This window comes from Microchirus variegatus (assembly GCF_963457635.1).
Source record: "Microchirus variegatus genome assembly, chromosome: 21".
Lineage (NCBI taxonomy): Eukaryota > Metazoa > Chordata > Actinopteri > Pleuronectiformes > Soleidae > Microchirus > Microchirus variegatus.
The window spans coordinates 18,990,254-19,003,832 of record NC_139822.1 but is presented as its reverse complement, the minus strand read 5'-3'; the positions used below and the strand labels follow the sequence as shown (position 1 = coordinate 19,003,832).

Here is a 13,579-nt window from a genome sequence, read left to right as displayed (position 1 = left end):
GTCCACGACCTGAGAGACACGAGGTGATGAGCACACACACACACACACACACACACACACACACACACACACACACACACAGGCACGGTCCTCACCTGGTTGACAAACTGTTTGACCAGCTCAAAGTTCTGAGGGCGGACGCTCTTGGATCCGTCGATCAGCAGAACCAGGTCGATGTTTGCAGATTTACAGGCTGACGAAGAGAAGAAGTCGTGTTTATTTTAAATACGTTTTTAAATACAGTCGTCATAGTAACACACTGCATCATCACTACTAGAAATAAGCCAAATATTCCTACGTTATAATTTAAATCCTCTGCCAACGAGTAGTAAGTAATTGTTGTTTGGCTGGAATTCTTGAAACTAGCTTTTAAATTAAAGTCACTTTCAGACTGTAATTTTCTGTAAAAGTGAAGAAAAACAATGTATATTTCAATATATAAAAATGTATATGTTCTATTTGCATACAAACCAATCATTGATAGTGAATTTTACGTCTATATTTAATACACAGCAATAGTAAATACACAAACCAGGATAAGTTGGGATTTTATGCAAACCACTATTTTAGTTTTTTACTGGAAATTAAAGCATAAAGTCAAAGTTTTCACTTTAAAGTACATTTATTTTTTGAGTGAAAAACTTGCTTCCCAAAATTATTCACTTTTTCGTCATAAAATAAGAACAATTTCCCCAAAACTTATTTCGCTTATTTTAATAATTAATGATTTAATTTTACCATCTTTAAAATCAATTTATGCAGTTCACTAAAATTGGACTGTGCTGCCATTAATCTCCACAGGGTGGTGCTGTGGGACAGGTTTTCTCACAAACAGTGACTGAGCTGCTTTTTAAAGTCTGAATAAATTGATGTAAAAAAGTGTCACTGAGTGTTTTGCCAAATTTGAATGAAGAGTGAAATTAGGTAGAATTAGGTCTTAAATCATGTGAAATGAATGAATTATAAATTAAACAAAAATTAACAACAAAATTAAAAAAATACTCATTTCCAAACGATTGAGGATTCAATAATTCAAAATTATTGGATTTTTTGATTTTGAAAATCCACTTTTTGTTTGCAATGATTGGAAGCTTTTGTGTGTTTGGTTTTTAAAATATCGACACACATCTGATTCTATAATGTGTGAGGTGGCTGTAATGCTGTGACTGTAACAGCAGGGGGCGGCGTGGACTCACCGCCGCAGCTCTTGCCGTCCTCCTGCACTGGTTGACCGTCCGGACAGATGCAGTAGTAAGATCCAGGAGTGCTGACACACTGGTGCTCACAGCCGTGTTCCACCGTGTTACACAAGTCCATGTCTGCGCACACACACACACACACACACACACACACACACACACACACACACACAGTCAGAGAACATTACTATAACTTTAACTATAACTACTGCTGGATTAATCCTAACTTTAACCATACTAGTGTTTACCATAAAATGTAACAATTTACAGTTTATGATTTTTGTCCCTATAAGGAAAACGAGTCCCCATAACGTGAGTGTGAAAACACATTGAGGTCCCCACAAAAAAATTTTTTTTAAAATATCTGTTATTTTTGACTGAATTTACTTCTGAATACGATTCCTGATATCGGAGGAAATTGTAATTTTTGATCATTTTCGTTTGAATGACAAATTTAGAAATGAATTTGAAAATTGCTGTAGACCATGTTGCTGTTTCAAGTTTAAAAAATTGGTTTAATTGTTCAACCCGAGCACCCTAACCCTAACCCTAATCCTAAAACCAGGTCTTAACCCTGGAAAAGGCTACAAAATGTCCCCACAATGATTGTTTTGATTCTGGTATGGGTGCCCTTGTGAGGACCAAGAACACATACAAACCAAGTGAGGACTTTGATGGTGTGATGGTGTGTGTGTGTGTGTGTGTGTGTGTGTGTGTGTGTGTGTGTGTGTGTTCCACTGACTCGTGCAGGTCTTCTCGTCTTTGTTGAGTTTGAATCCTTCATTGCAGTCGCAGGTGAAGACGCCCGGTGCACTGACGCAGATCTGCTCACAGTCATGTTTGCCCTCAGTGCACAGGTCGATGGCTGTAACACACACACACACACACACACACACACACACACACACACACACACAATGGTTATGCCGCCGTACATTGAATCTCTATGTATTTTTTTCAGCCTCTTAATTGCGAATATATTTTATTTTCAGGGCAGACAGAAAATATGTTTCTTCATCGTGTGTGTGTGTGTGCGTGTGTGTGTTGTAAACTAACGCGTGCACGTCTTCTTGTCCTCGTTCAGTGTGTATCCATCGTTGCAGTCGCAGGTGAAGACGCCCGGTGAACTGACGCAGATCTGCTCACAGTCATGTTTGCCCTCTGCGCACAGGTCGATGGCTAAAGAACACACACACACACACACACACAAACACACAATTAAAAAAAAATTTTTGGTCCAAAATTCGACAAAAACGTCATACTATACTATGTCATACAAAATGTGAAAAAAAATTGAAAAAAAAAAATTGGGTCCAAAATTTGACAAAAAAGTCATAAACTGTCGTCTAAAATTTGAAAAAAAAATTGGTCCAAAATTGGACAAAAACGTCATACTATACTATGTCATCCAAAAGTTGAAAAAAAAATTGAAAAAAAAAAATTGGTCCAAATTTTGACAAAAAAGTCAAACTGTCGTCTAAAATTTAAAAAAAATTAGAAAAAAAAATTTGGTCCAAAATTTGACAAAAACATCATACTATACTATGTCATGTAAAAGTTGAAAAAAAAATTGAAAAAAACAATTTGGTCCAAAATTTGACAAAAACATCATACTACGCTATGTCATCCAAAATTAGATATTTTTTTGGGACAAATTGGGTATAGCATGTTATAGCAACCTAAGGAAGTGATTTCAATGAAAACAAAGCGAGGACCGGCCAAAATGTCCTCATGTCGTAAAAATGTCCTCACTTTGTTGGTTAAAAACCCTCACTGGTCCTCAGTATGCCACAAGTACAAGAACACACACACAGGTTTGAACACCTGCTCTTCTTAGGACACTTATGTCGCTTTTCCACGACACAGTTCCAGCACGACTTTTCCATCAGTGATAGGTCATATATATATATATATATATATATATATATATATATATATATATATATATATGTATATGTATATATATATATATATGTATATGTATATATATACATATATATATATGTATATACATATATATATATATATGCTGTATACATATATATATATATATATATATATGTATATGTATATATATATATATATATATATATGTATATGTATATATATACATATATATATATATATATATATGTATATGTATATATATACATATATATATATATATATGCTGTATACATATATATATATATATATATATATATGTTTACAATCGTATCAAAAACATAACTTAGTGTGTAAAAGGCGGTGAAAAGAGCAAAGAGCGCAGAAACAAGCGTTCCTTGGCCTCGTACTCACGGTGGCAGGTCTTGCCGTCGTCCTGCAGCCTGTGTCCGTGGTTACAGCGGCAGTGATATCCGCTGAGCACGCTAACGCACTCGTGATCGCAACTGTGGTTCCCGAACGAACAGTAGTCGATCACTGAGGAAGAGGAGGAGGAGGAAGAGGAGGAAGAGGAGGCAAAGCAAGCGAAATGAGTCGTGAAGCAGCGGCGTGCTACAGAGCTAATGGCGGCTAAACAAAAAGCCCATCTCTGGGCTTTGGTGCCAAGGAGTGAGTGGTTTACAAAGCAGCACAAACTTTAGTTTCCTGTTGGAAAATGATGTCTAACAGGCGAAATTAAGTGCCAAATACATTGTAGACTTGAACAAGTTTATGTTTTGTTCAATGAGTTTTTCCATTCAGTTGCTAAAAATCAGTTTTTATCAAAGTTGAAGGTTTAGCTGCTTCACAGATATAAAAGATAACAGGCAACATTAGATGAATGTTGGCGTGTTCGTCCTTTAATTGTGATTTTTCAAACAATAGGAACACGACACAAAGCAGAGGAGAAATCAGCAGCATGTTAGCGTCAGACTTTACTTCAGTCTGAATCAGCGTCAGACTTGTTTTGCACCAAAACGCGTAACATGAAGCAAAAATACAGGAAAGAGATTTTGTTCATGATCCAGGAAATTAGAAGGTTTGTCTGTGTGATGTGATGAGATGATGGTGTGTGTGTGAGGTTGCTATAACATGCTATGCTCAATTTGTCAAAAAAAAGAAAAAAAAAGAATTTTGGACAACATAGTATAGTATGACTTTTTTGTCAAATTTTGGACCAAATGTTTTTTTCCCAAAAAAATTTCAACTTTTATTTGATATAGTTAATGACTTTTTTGTCAAATTTTGGACCAAATTTTTTTTTTAATTTTTTTTTCAAATTTTGGACGACAGTTTGACTTTTTTGTCAAATTTTGGACTAAATTTTTTTTTCCACATTTTTTTCAACTTTTGGATGACATAGTATAGTATGACTTTTTTGTCAAATTTTGGACCAAAATTTTTTTTTACATTTTTTTTTCAAATTTTAGCCAACATAGTTGATGACGTTTTTGTCAAATTTTGGACCAAATTTTTTTTTCAATTTTTTTTTCAAATTTTGGACGACAGTTTGACTTTTTTGTCAAATTTTGGACTAAATTTTTTTTTCCACATTTTTTTCAACTTTTGGATGACATAGTATAGTATGACTTTTTTTGTCAAATTTTGGACCAAAATTTTTTTTTACATTTTTTTTTCAAATTTTAGCCAACATAGTTGATGACGTTTTTGTCAAATTTTGGACCAAATTTTTTTTTTCAATTTTTTTTTCAAATTTTGGATGAATGTATAGTATGACGTTTCTTTGTCAAATTTTGGACCAACAATTTTGGTCAAATTTTTTTTTTAAATTTGGTCGACATAGTATTGTATGATGTTTTTGTAAAAAATTTGGACCAAAAATTTTGGTCAAATTTTTTTTTTAATTTTGGTCGACATAGTATAGTATGACGTTTTTGGTCAAATTTTGGACCAAAATTTTTTGGTCAAATTTTTTTTTCATTTTGGTCGACATAGTATAGTATGATGTTTTTGTAAAATTTTGGACCAAAAATTAAAAAAAAATAAAAAATTCCAGCCCTTTTTTGCTCTGGGGCTCCACCTGCAGACATGTTATGGTACTGCAACCAGTATGCAGCAAGTACAAGAGTGTGTGTGTGTGTGTGTGTGTGTGTGTGTGTGTGTGTGTGTGTGTGTGTGTGTGTGTGTGTGTGTGTGTGTGTGTCAGACTAACTGGAGCACGTCCTCTTGTCGTCGTTCAGCTTGTATCCTCTGTTGCAGTCACAGGTGAAGGATCCTGGAGAGCTGATGCAGATCTGCTCACAGTCGTGTTTCCCATCAGCACAAAGATCGACGGCTGAAACACACGCAACAAAACACTGAAGTCAGTCGCTATTATTTAATATAAAGTAATAAAAATTGTCTGTGAATGTTTTGACCAGTTTTTTTCCTGATGTTTTTTCTTGACTTCTTCTTCTTTATTTATTTTTTATTTCTTTTACCTGCACAGGTTTTGCCGTCGTCGTTCAGCGTGTACCCCGGCAGACAGACGCAGTGGTACGATCCGGGCGAGCTCTCGCAGACGTGCTCGCAGCCGTGATCCGACTCCAGACACAGATCCACGCCTGCAGCAGAGAAGATCAGAGCGGCTTCACTGTGAGTGTCTGACATTTCAAAGACACTTTAAAGACCTGAACCAGATGAAACGGATGCTAACTGCTTAGCTCGTTGGCTTCTATGCTAACGTTTTGCAGCGATGAATATTTGCAGAAATATCTCGTGTTTTCCAGCGTTGAGTTGAGGTCATGTGAGTGTTAGATGGACACAGAGGTTCATGCTGGACGTTTAAAGCGCTTTGTTTTTATTTTAAATGATGGAAAATCAAGTTTTACGCCAAATGAAAAAAATCCAATTCCAGATCCTTGGCTCGTGCTCAGGTTCCTTAAAATAAAAGTCATCCATCCGTGCCACGAACACCCCCCTTTTTAAAAAACCGTAACCGAATCCACAAAGACTTCATTTAGTCTCATAGGTTCAGGTGTTTTTATGAGCTTCACTTTCCTCCGTCTCTATTTCATGCAGCGTTTTGGAAAACTGCGGCTGTCGCTGCGAGTTTTCACAGTCGCTCGTAAATCTCACAGGAAATAATGTCATGAGAATCAGAGCGCGAGACAAATGCTCCGTGGACTCTGGGTAGAAGACGCAGCTGAATTCCGTCGCGTCCCAAAATGTAAAAAAAAATGTCCACGGTCCAAATTAGCACGATGGGCGCAACAAATTGTGTTCAGTGTGAACACAGCGTAGCGGAGTTTGCATGTGCAGAAGAGGGTACTGAAATAGATGCTAACTGCTTAGCTCGTTAGCTTCTATGCTAACGTTTTCTATGCTAACGTTTCGCGATGTTAGTCGTTTGTTATAGATTGGTATTGCTAACTATTGTTAGCTCGGAAAGCGTTTTTTTCTCAAGTTTGTCAATTTGCGGCAAGTTTACGAGCAAACACGTTAACTCCGCTTGGCGGAAAACTCGGAGTTGCTTTACAACGTTTTATCTTTTGTGGAAACATCTGCCGATGGAAAATCATTGTTACCGTTAAATTCTGTCGCGTCCCAAAATGTAAAAAAAATGTCCACGATCCAAATTAGCACGATGGGCGCGTATAGACGCAACAAATCGTGTTCAGTGTGAACACAGCATAGCGGAGTTAGCATGTGCAGAAGAGGGCGGTACTGAAATGGATGCTAGATTGCTTAGCTTGTTAGCTTCTATGCTAACATTTTCTATGCTATCGTTTTGCGATGTTAGTTGTTTGTTATCGATTGGCATTGCTAACTATTGTTAGCTCGGAAAACGTCATGAGAATTACAGCGCGAGACAAATGCACCGTGGACTCTGGGTAGAAGACGCAGCTAAATTCCGTCGCGTCACAAAATGTAAAAAAAATGTCCACGATCCAAATTAGCACGATGGGCGCGTATAGACGCAACAAATCGTGTTCAGTGTGAACACAGCATAGCGGAGTTAGCATGTGCAGAAGAGGGCGGTACTGAAATAGATGCTAGATTGCTTAGCTCGTTAGCTTCTATGCTAACGTTTTCTATGCTAACGTTTCGCGATGTTAGTCGTTTGTTATAGATTGGTATTGCTAACTATTGTTAGCTCGGAAAGCGTTTTTTTTCTCACAGGAAATAATGTCATGAGAATTTAGAGCGCGAGACAAATGCTCCGTGGACTCTGGGTAGAAGACGCAGCTAAATTCCGTTGCGTACCAAAATGTAAAAAAAAATGTCCACGATCCAAATTAGCTAGATGGGCGCGTATAGACGCAACAAATCGTTTTCAGTGTGAACACAGCATAGCGGAGTTAGCATGTGCAGAAGAGGGCGGTACTGAAATAGATGCTAGATTGCTTAGCGCGTTAGCTTCTATGCTAACGTTTTCTATGCTAACGTTTTGCGATGTTAGTTGTTTGTTATCGATTGGTATTGCTCACTATTGTTAGCTCGGAAAGCGTTTTTTTTTCTCACAGGAAATAATCTCATGAGAATTTAGAGCGCGAGACAAATGCACCGTGGACTCTGGGTAGAAGACGCAGCTAAATTCCGTTGCGTACCAAAATGTAAAAAAAAATGTCCACGATCCAAATTAGCACGATGGGCGCATATAGACGCAACAAATCGTTTTCAGTGTGAACACAGCATAGCGGAGTTAGCATGTGCAGAAGAGGGCGGTACTGAAATAGATGCTAGATTGCTTAGCTCGTTAGCTTCTATGCTAACGTTTTCTATGCTAACGTTTTGCGATGTAAGTTGTTTGTTATCGATTGGTATTGCTCACTATTGTTAGCTCGGAAAGCGGTTTTTTTTCTCACAGGAAATAATGTCATGAGAATTTAGAGCGCGAGACAAATGCACTGTGGACTCTGGGTAGAAGACGCAGCTGAATTCCGTCGCGTCCCAAAATGTAACGGTTTTGTAAAAGGCTGAAGGTTTGTTTTTAGTCGTTAATTTAAAGATCGTGTTCTGTTTTGGACGATAAAGTTAATTTAAAAACGGCCGTAGATCGTTCCAGATCTTACCGCACAGCTTGTCCTGGAACTGCAGTCCAAACTGGTGAATGAGGTCGAAGGACTCCACCAGGAAGACGTGGTCCTCGAACGGCGGCGACGCCATGGCCCTCAGCGACGCCATGTCGGCCCTGGCCACGCCCACGGCGTAGATCTCGATTCCCTTGCCTCGGGCCTCGGACGCCACCTCCGCCACGCGGTCCTGAGGACGTCCGTCTGTCACGATCACGGCCACGTTAGGGACCTGAGGGGAAGAAGAACCTCTGGATCAGAGATGAAGTGCCTTCAACCTGTATTCTCCTAAATGTCCATCAGGGGGCGATCTCTATTTAAGTCTATGAGAAATGAAGGCGTTAATGGTTTCTATCAAGAGTTTCTTCAATAGAACAACAATGTTAATTTTCTAAATTACACTACGTTCCCGTTTAAAGGAAAATATCGGATAAAACCTGGGAACGCGTTATACCGCGAGGCTACGTCGGAAATCCATACAGTGAAACATCGCAATATTTCGCGTAACGATATTATATCGCGTTTAAGACACCACGACCAAGTATAATTTTTTTAGCATATCAATTTTTTAACTGGTATTACAATATATAATATTTAATATATTGTAATAAAAATACATTAAACCTTTTGTGGATTAGCATAAAAAATTAAGTTGTCATTTCAGTCCACCAGATGGCGCCCAGTGCTCACTCTCACTAGAGCTGCTGTGTGACAATATCGTAATTATATTATTTGGCAGATGCTTTTGTGTTTTGCAATATCGTGATCATACGTAATGTGACTTAAATATCGTGATAATATCGTATCGCGGCGTCTCTGGCGATTCCCACTCGTGCCAGGCAGCGAAAATACTGTAACGATACAAGATATTTGAAAAGTTGTGCGTGATTTTAAGGTCGCGAGAGCCAATCAGCATTGAGATTCTTTCCTGGCGCAGAAAGTTAGCAAGTTTTGGCTCTCAAAATGTCTCTCACTCTGATTGGTTGTTGGCGGCTAGTTAGCATTAGCCTCAGCTCCAGAAGTGAGAAACACAACATGAAAAGTTGCTTCATCATCATCACGAGCTTCACCTTTGAGCTCCAGCCTTTTCCCCAAATACGGAGCATCGCTTCCTACGTTTGCGACTGGACAAACGTAGCCTAGCTAACGCCAGACGTGAGAGGGGTGTGGTCACCTCCCACGCCTCTGAAGTGAAGAGAACTACAACCAATCAGAGCACTGATCTACAGTCGATGACGTATGCACCAACAACGTTGTAGTTTTCTCCGATCGTTGGCCGTCACGTAACGGCTTCTCGCGACTTCCGCCCTGGAGAAAGTAGCTCTAGATCCAAAAACGTGGCTTCTCAGTCGCCATCGTTTGAATCCGATCTGGATCAGTTACCTTGGGTCGGTCTCCTTCCTGTGCAGTGAAGGCTAACTCCATCACGTATTTGATGGCGAGGCCCGTCATGGTTCCTTGAGCGAGGGGAACGATCTGGTTGATGTTCTTCACCATGGCCTCCAGCTTACCGTGCGTCTTCAGAGAGAACTCGCTGCGAACCTGCAGCACGAGAACAACGTTTAACAAACTCAGACCAGACCAGGATCACGACTACCATGATGATGATGGACCTGGATGAAGACCTGCTCACCTGACTGGAGTACTGGACCACTCCCACCCTGGTGGCGTTGGGTCCGATGTCCAGAGTGTCGAGGATGTCGATCATGAACTTCCTCATGGTCTCGAACTCGTGTGGCCTGACGCTGCGGGAGCTGTCGATGAGGAAGACCAGGTCCACGGGACCGGACTTACATTTCTGCTCCGAACCTGAGACAAAGAAGAAGAAGAAGAAATGATCAACATGAACTTCACCTTCATCATTTACCAGCTGCTCTCTCTCTCTCTCTCTCTTTCTCTGTGTCTCTTCGTCTTCAGCTCAGTTTTTATTCCACCTGTTTTTCTCTTCACTTGAAGAAGAAGAAGCTTCTCAGTGTAACATCATCTGAGCTCTGATCCTCTGACTGATGAAGGTCCAGGACTTTCAGAGAAACTCGTGAGAGCGCAGACTTTGGATTGTTGTGGATTTTAGTGTGTTTTTTATAAATGTGTGTGTGTGTTTGTTCTTGTACTTGCGGCATACTGAGGACCAGTGAGGGTTTTCAACCAACAAAGTGAGGTCATTTGTACAGAGTGAGGACATTTTGGCCGGTCCTCACTTTGTTTTCATTGAAATCACTTCCTGAGGTTGCTATAACATGCTATATTCAATTTGTCAAAAAAAGAAAAAAAAAAAAAAATTTTGGACGACATAGTATAGTATGAAGTTTTTGTCAAATTTTGGACAAAAAAATATGGGTCAACTTTTTTTTCAAATTTTGGAAAAAAAAAAAATCAAATTTTGGACCAAACATTTGACCAAACACATGATGTTTTTGTCAAATTTTGGACCAAACATTTTCGGTCAATTTTTATTTTTTTTATTTGGTCGACATAGTATAAGTATGATGTTTTTGTAAAATTTTGGACCAAAAATTTAAAAAAAGGAAAAAAAAGTTTTCCATCCCTTTTTGTTCTGGGGCTCCACCTGCAGACATGTTATGGTTCTGCACCCAGTAGTTCTTTATAGATGTCATTCATGAAGTAGATATTTGTAATTGTGTTAATTTATAAAGTGGAAACGCTGGTCCTCACTTTCTCAGCAACCCAGTCCTCAGTATGCAGCAAGTACAAGAATGTGTGTGTGTGTGTGTGTGTGTGTGTGTGTGTGTCTGCACTCGTAAATCACGTCCACCTACAGCTGCAGACTAAAGAATCATCATCATCATCATCATCACATACCAGAACATTATCTTCCTGTAAAGTCATGATGCTTTTTATTAAAAGTCTGTAATGAATCAGCACAAATGTATTTAAATGTTCTTGTTTTAAGAAAAATAATCCATCAATTCTGTGAGTAAATTAGACAGAATTTCTTAACGTCTTAAAATGTGACTTAATTTTCTTTTTAGGCAAAAAAGCAACAATTTCCCCCCAAAAAATAAGTCTTATTTTACTTTCTTTTACAGTTTTTATTGTCAGGGGAAAATAAACTAATGTCGTCGGCATGTTTTCAGTTACATTTACATGAAAATAAGGCACATTTTTGTCTTTAGTTATTGTTTATTTACTGTTATTTTTAGTTTATTTGTTTGTGTATTTATTGTTATTGTTAGTTTAATGTTTATTTATTTATTTATTGTTAATATTTATTTATCATTATTGTTAGTTAATTTATTTATGGTTCATTTATTGTTAGTTTATTGGTTGATTTATTGTTTATTTATTGTTATTGTTAGTTTATTGTTTATTTATTGTTTGTTTATTGTTTATTTTGTTGTTATTGTTTGTTGTTTATTTGTTGTTCTTGTTTGTTTTGTGGTGCACAGACTGACCTGTTTGTGGTCTGGCGTCGGTGAACACGACCACGTTCAGCAGAATAAATCCACACAGAGCTGTTAGATGTGTCATCTTCATCGTGGTGATGATGATGATGATGATGATGAAGATGATAAAGATGATGATGAAGATGATGATGATGGGGTCACTGGAGCCGGACTTCACTGGAACTGGACTGAACTGTTGAAGGGGGCGGAGTTTGATGAGACAAAGGTTTGTTATCAGAAGTTACAAGTACTCATCACTGATACAAGTACACAATAGGATAAAGTGAACGCACAAATGTACAATAAGATTTTATGAAGGTTAAAGGTTAAATTAATGTTTTTGGGGTTTTTTTTCCCTGTAAATTAAACCATTTTGTCTTTGTTTAATCTGAATTAATGACAATTTCTTTTAGTTTCCTTTTTTTGAGACCTTGATTTAAAGCAAATGCGTCCAAGTTTTTCAGTTTAATCCAGGTTTACTTTATCCATAATAATTCTAAAATTATATTATATAACATATTATAATTATTATTATTTATAAAACACAAACAAGTTTAACTTCAAAGTCCATTGTGATGTGTGTGTGTGTGTGTGTGTGTGTAATGGTACATTCCAGTCCTCCCCCCCGTCGTAAACCCTCAGACTCCAGAACACCTGGATCAGGATCAGAGTGGACAAACGTGTCCTCGTCTGTTCAAACAGGCACTTTAGAGACGCCTGTGATCAGGGTCCTTCAGAGGGTTATCTGCTGTCTGACCTGCAGCCTGAGTCACTGTCGTCATTGTCATCATCGTCATCTTCTTCTTCTTCTTCTTCTTCTTCTGTCACGGTCAGTGATGAGTCATCACATGAGGCTTGAGCACAAAGAGTCTTTTCTTGTCTTTTTGTCTCTGCTCATCTCGTTGTGTCTCGTTGTCTCTGGGCTCGTGTTCCACGTCCTCTCGCTCTCACGTGTCTGATTAATCAACAACATTGACCTCTGACCTTGTTCACACTACAATTAACATCCATTCACGCCGTCGCCGTGTCCTCGCTTCTCCCCACGCTGGGTTCCCACACACAAGTGGACATCGAATTCAAGGACCTTCAAGGACCAGTTCCCTCAAATTCAAGGACTGAAGACGAGAGGACGACCTGGAAGAGCTCGTCTTCGTCCGAGATGGAGGAAAAAACGTCCAACAGCTGATCAACATGTCTCAAATGTCGGAATTCTCAAATTTCAGTTAGATTTCCAAGACTTAATTCAGACGTCTGACATTCAGAGTCGGAATTTTGAGATTAAAGTCAGAATTCCAAGATTTTAAAGCCAGGCATCTGATATTTTAAATCGAAATTTTGAGATTAAAGTCCGAATTCCGTGTTTTTAAATCAGGCGTCTGAGATGTTAAGTTGTACTTTGAGATTTTAAATTGGACTTTTGAGATTAAAGTCGGAATTTAGCGATTTAAGCCGGAATTTTGAGATTAAAGTCAGAATTCTGAGATTTTAAATCAGGTTTTTGAAATTCAAAGTTGGAATTTTGAAATTAAAGTCATAATTCCGAGATTTTAAATCAGTCTTTTGAGATTCAAAGTCGGACTTTGATTCGGAGTTGGTCTTTGAGATCTTGAGTCAGACATCTGAGATTTCAAGTCGGAATTTTGAGATCAAAGTCAGAATTCCAAGATTTTAAATCAGTCTTTTGAGATTCAAAAACGGAGTGGGACTTTGAGATTTTGAGTCAGAATTTTGAGATTAAAGTCATAATTCCGAGATTTCTGAGATTCTAAATTGGAATTTTGTCAGAATTCTGAGTAACTATGAAGGCTTTTTTTTGTCTTTCAAAATAAAAGTCCCATTTTTTTTTTTTTTATAATGTTTTCTTGAATTTAGTCCTTAACGTTAAGTAAAAACTGACGATTTCCACAAAACAGAAACACATACACACAGTATATACAGTACAGGACGTATAAATGTAGTAATAATATATGAAATAAAAACACAGCGACGACACAGAAGAGACTTTTCATATCGGTTCATTTCAGGCTGCTCTCAGTGT

The 13,579-nt window shown here is 38.1% G+C and overlaps 1 protein-coding gene across 1 annotated transcript in view; it reads right to left on the bottom strand.

Moving 5' to 3' along the window:
- matn4 (matrilin 4) overlaps positions 1 to 11,640 on the bottom strand; it is a 17,117-nt gene extending 5,477 nt beyond the window's left edge. Inside the window, exons 1-12 of the mRNA XM_083907546.1 lie at positions 11,551 to 11,640; positions 9,771 to 9,946; positions 9,521 to 9,679; positions 8,138 to 8,369; positions 5,564 to 5,686; positions 5,296 to 5,418; positions 3,498 to 3,620; positions 2,256 to 2,378; positions 1,942 to 2,064; positions 1,197 to 1,319; positions 96 to 193; positions 1 to 9 (exon numbers count right to left, since the gene is read on the bottom strand). The exon at positions 1 to 9 is cut by the window's left edge and continues 123 nt beyond it. Of these exons, the coding sequence (XP_083763672.1) occupies positions 1 to 9; positions 96 to 193; positions 1,197 to 1,319; positions 1,942 to 2,064; positions 2,256 to 2,378; positions 3,498 to 3,620; positions 5,296 to 5,418; positions 5,564 to 5,686; positions 8,138 to 8,369; positions 9,521 to 9,679; positions 9,771 to 9,946; positions 11,551 to 11,632 (1,494 nt within the window). The 5' untranslated portion in view covers positions 11,633 to 11,640. The remainder of the gene's footprint in view (positions 10 to 95; positions 194 to 1,196; positions 1,320 to 1,941; positions 2,065 to 2,255; positions 2,379 to 3,497; positions 3,621 to 5,295; positions 5,419 to 5,563; positions 5,687 to 8,137; positions 8,370 to 9,520; positions 9,680 to 9,770; positions 9,947 to 11,550) is intronic.
- Positions 11,641 to 13,579: the final 1,939 nt, after the last annotated feature.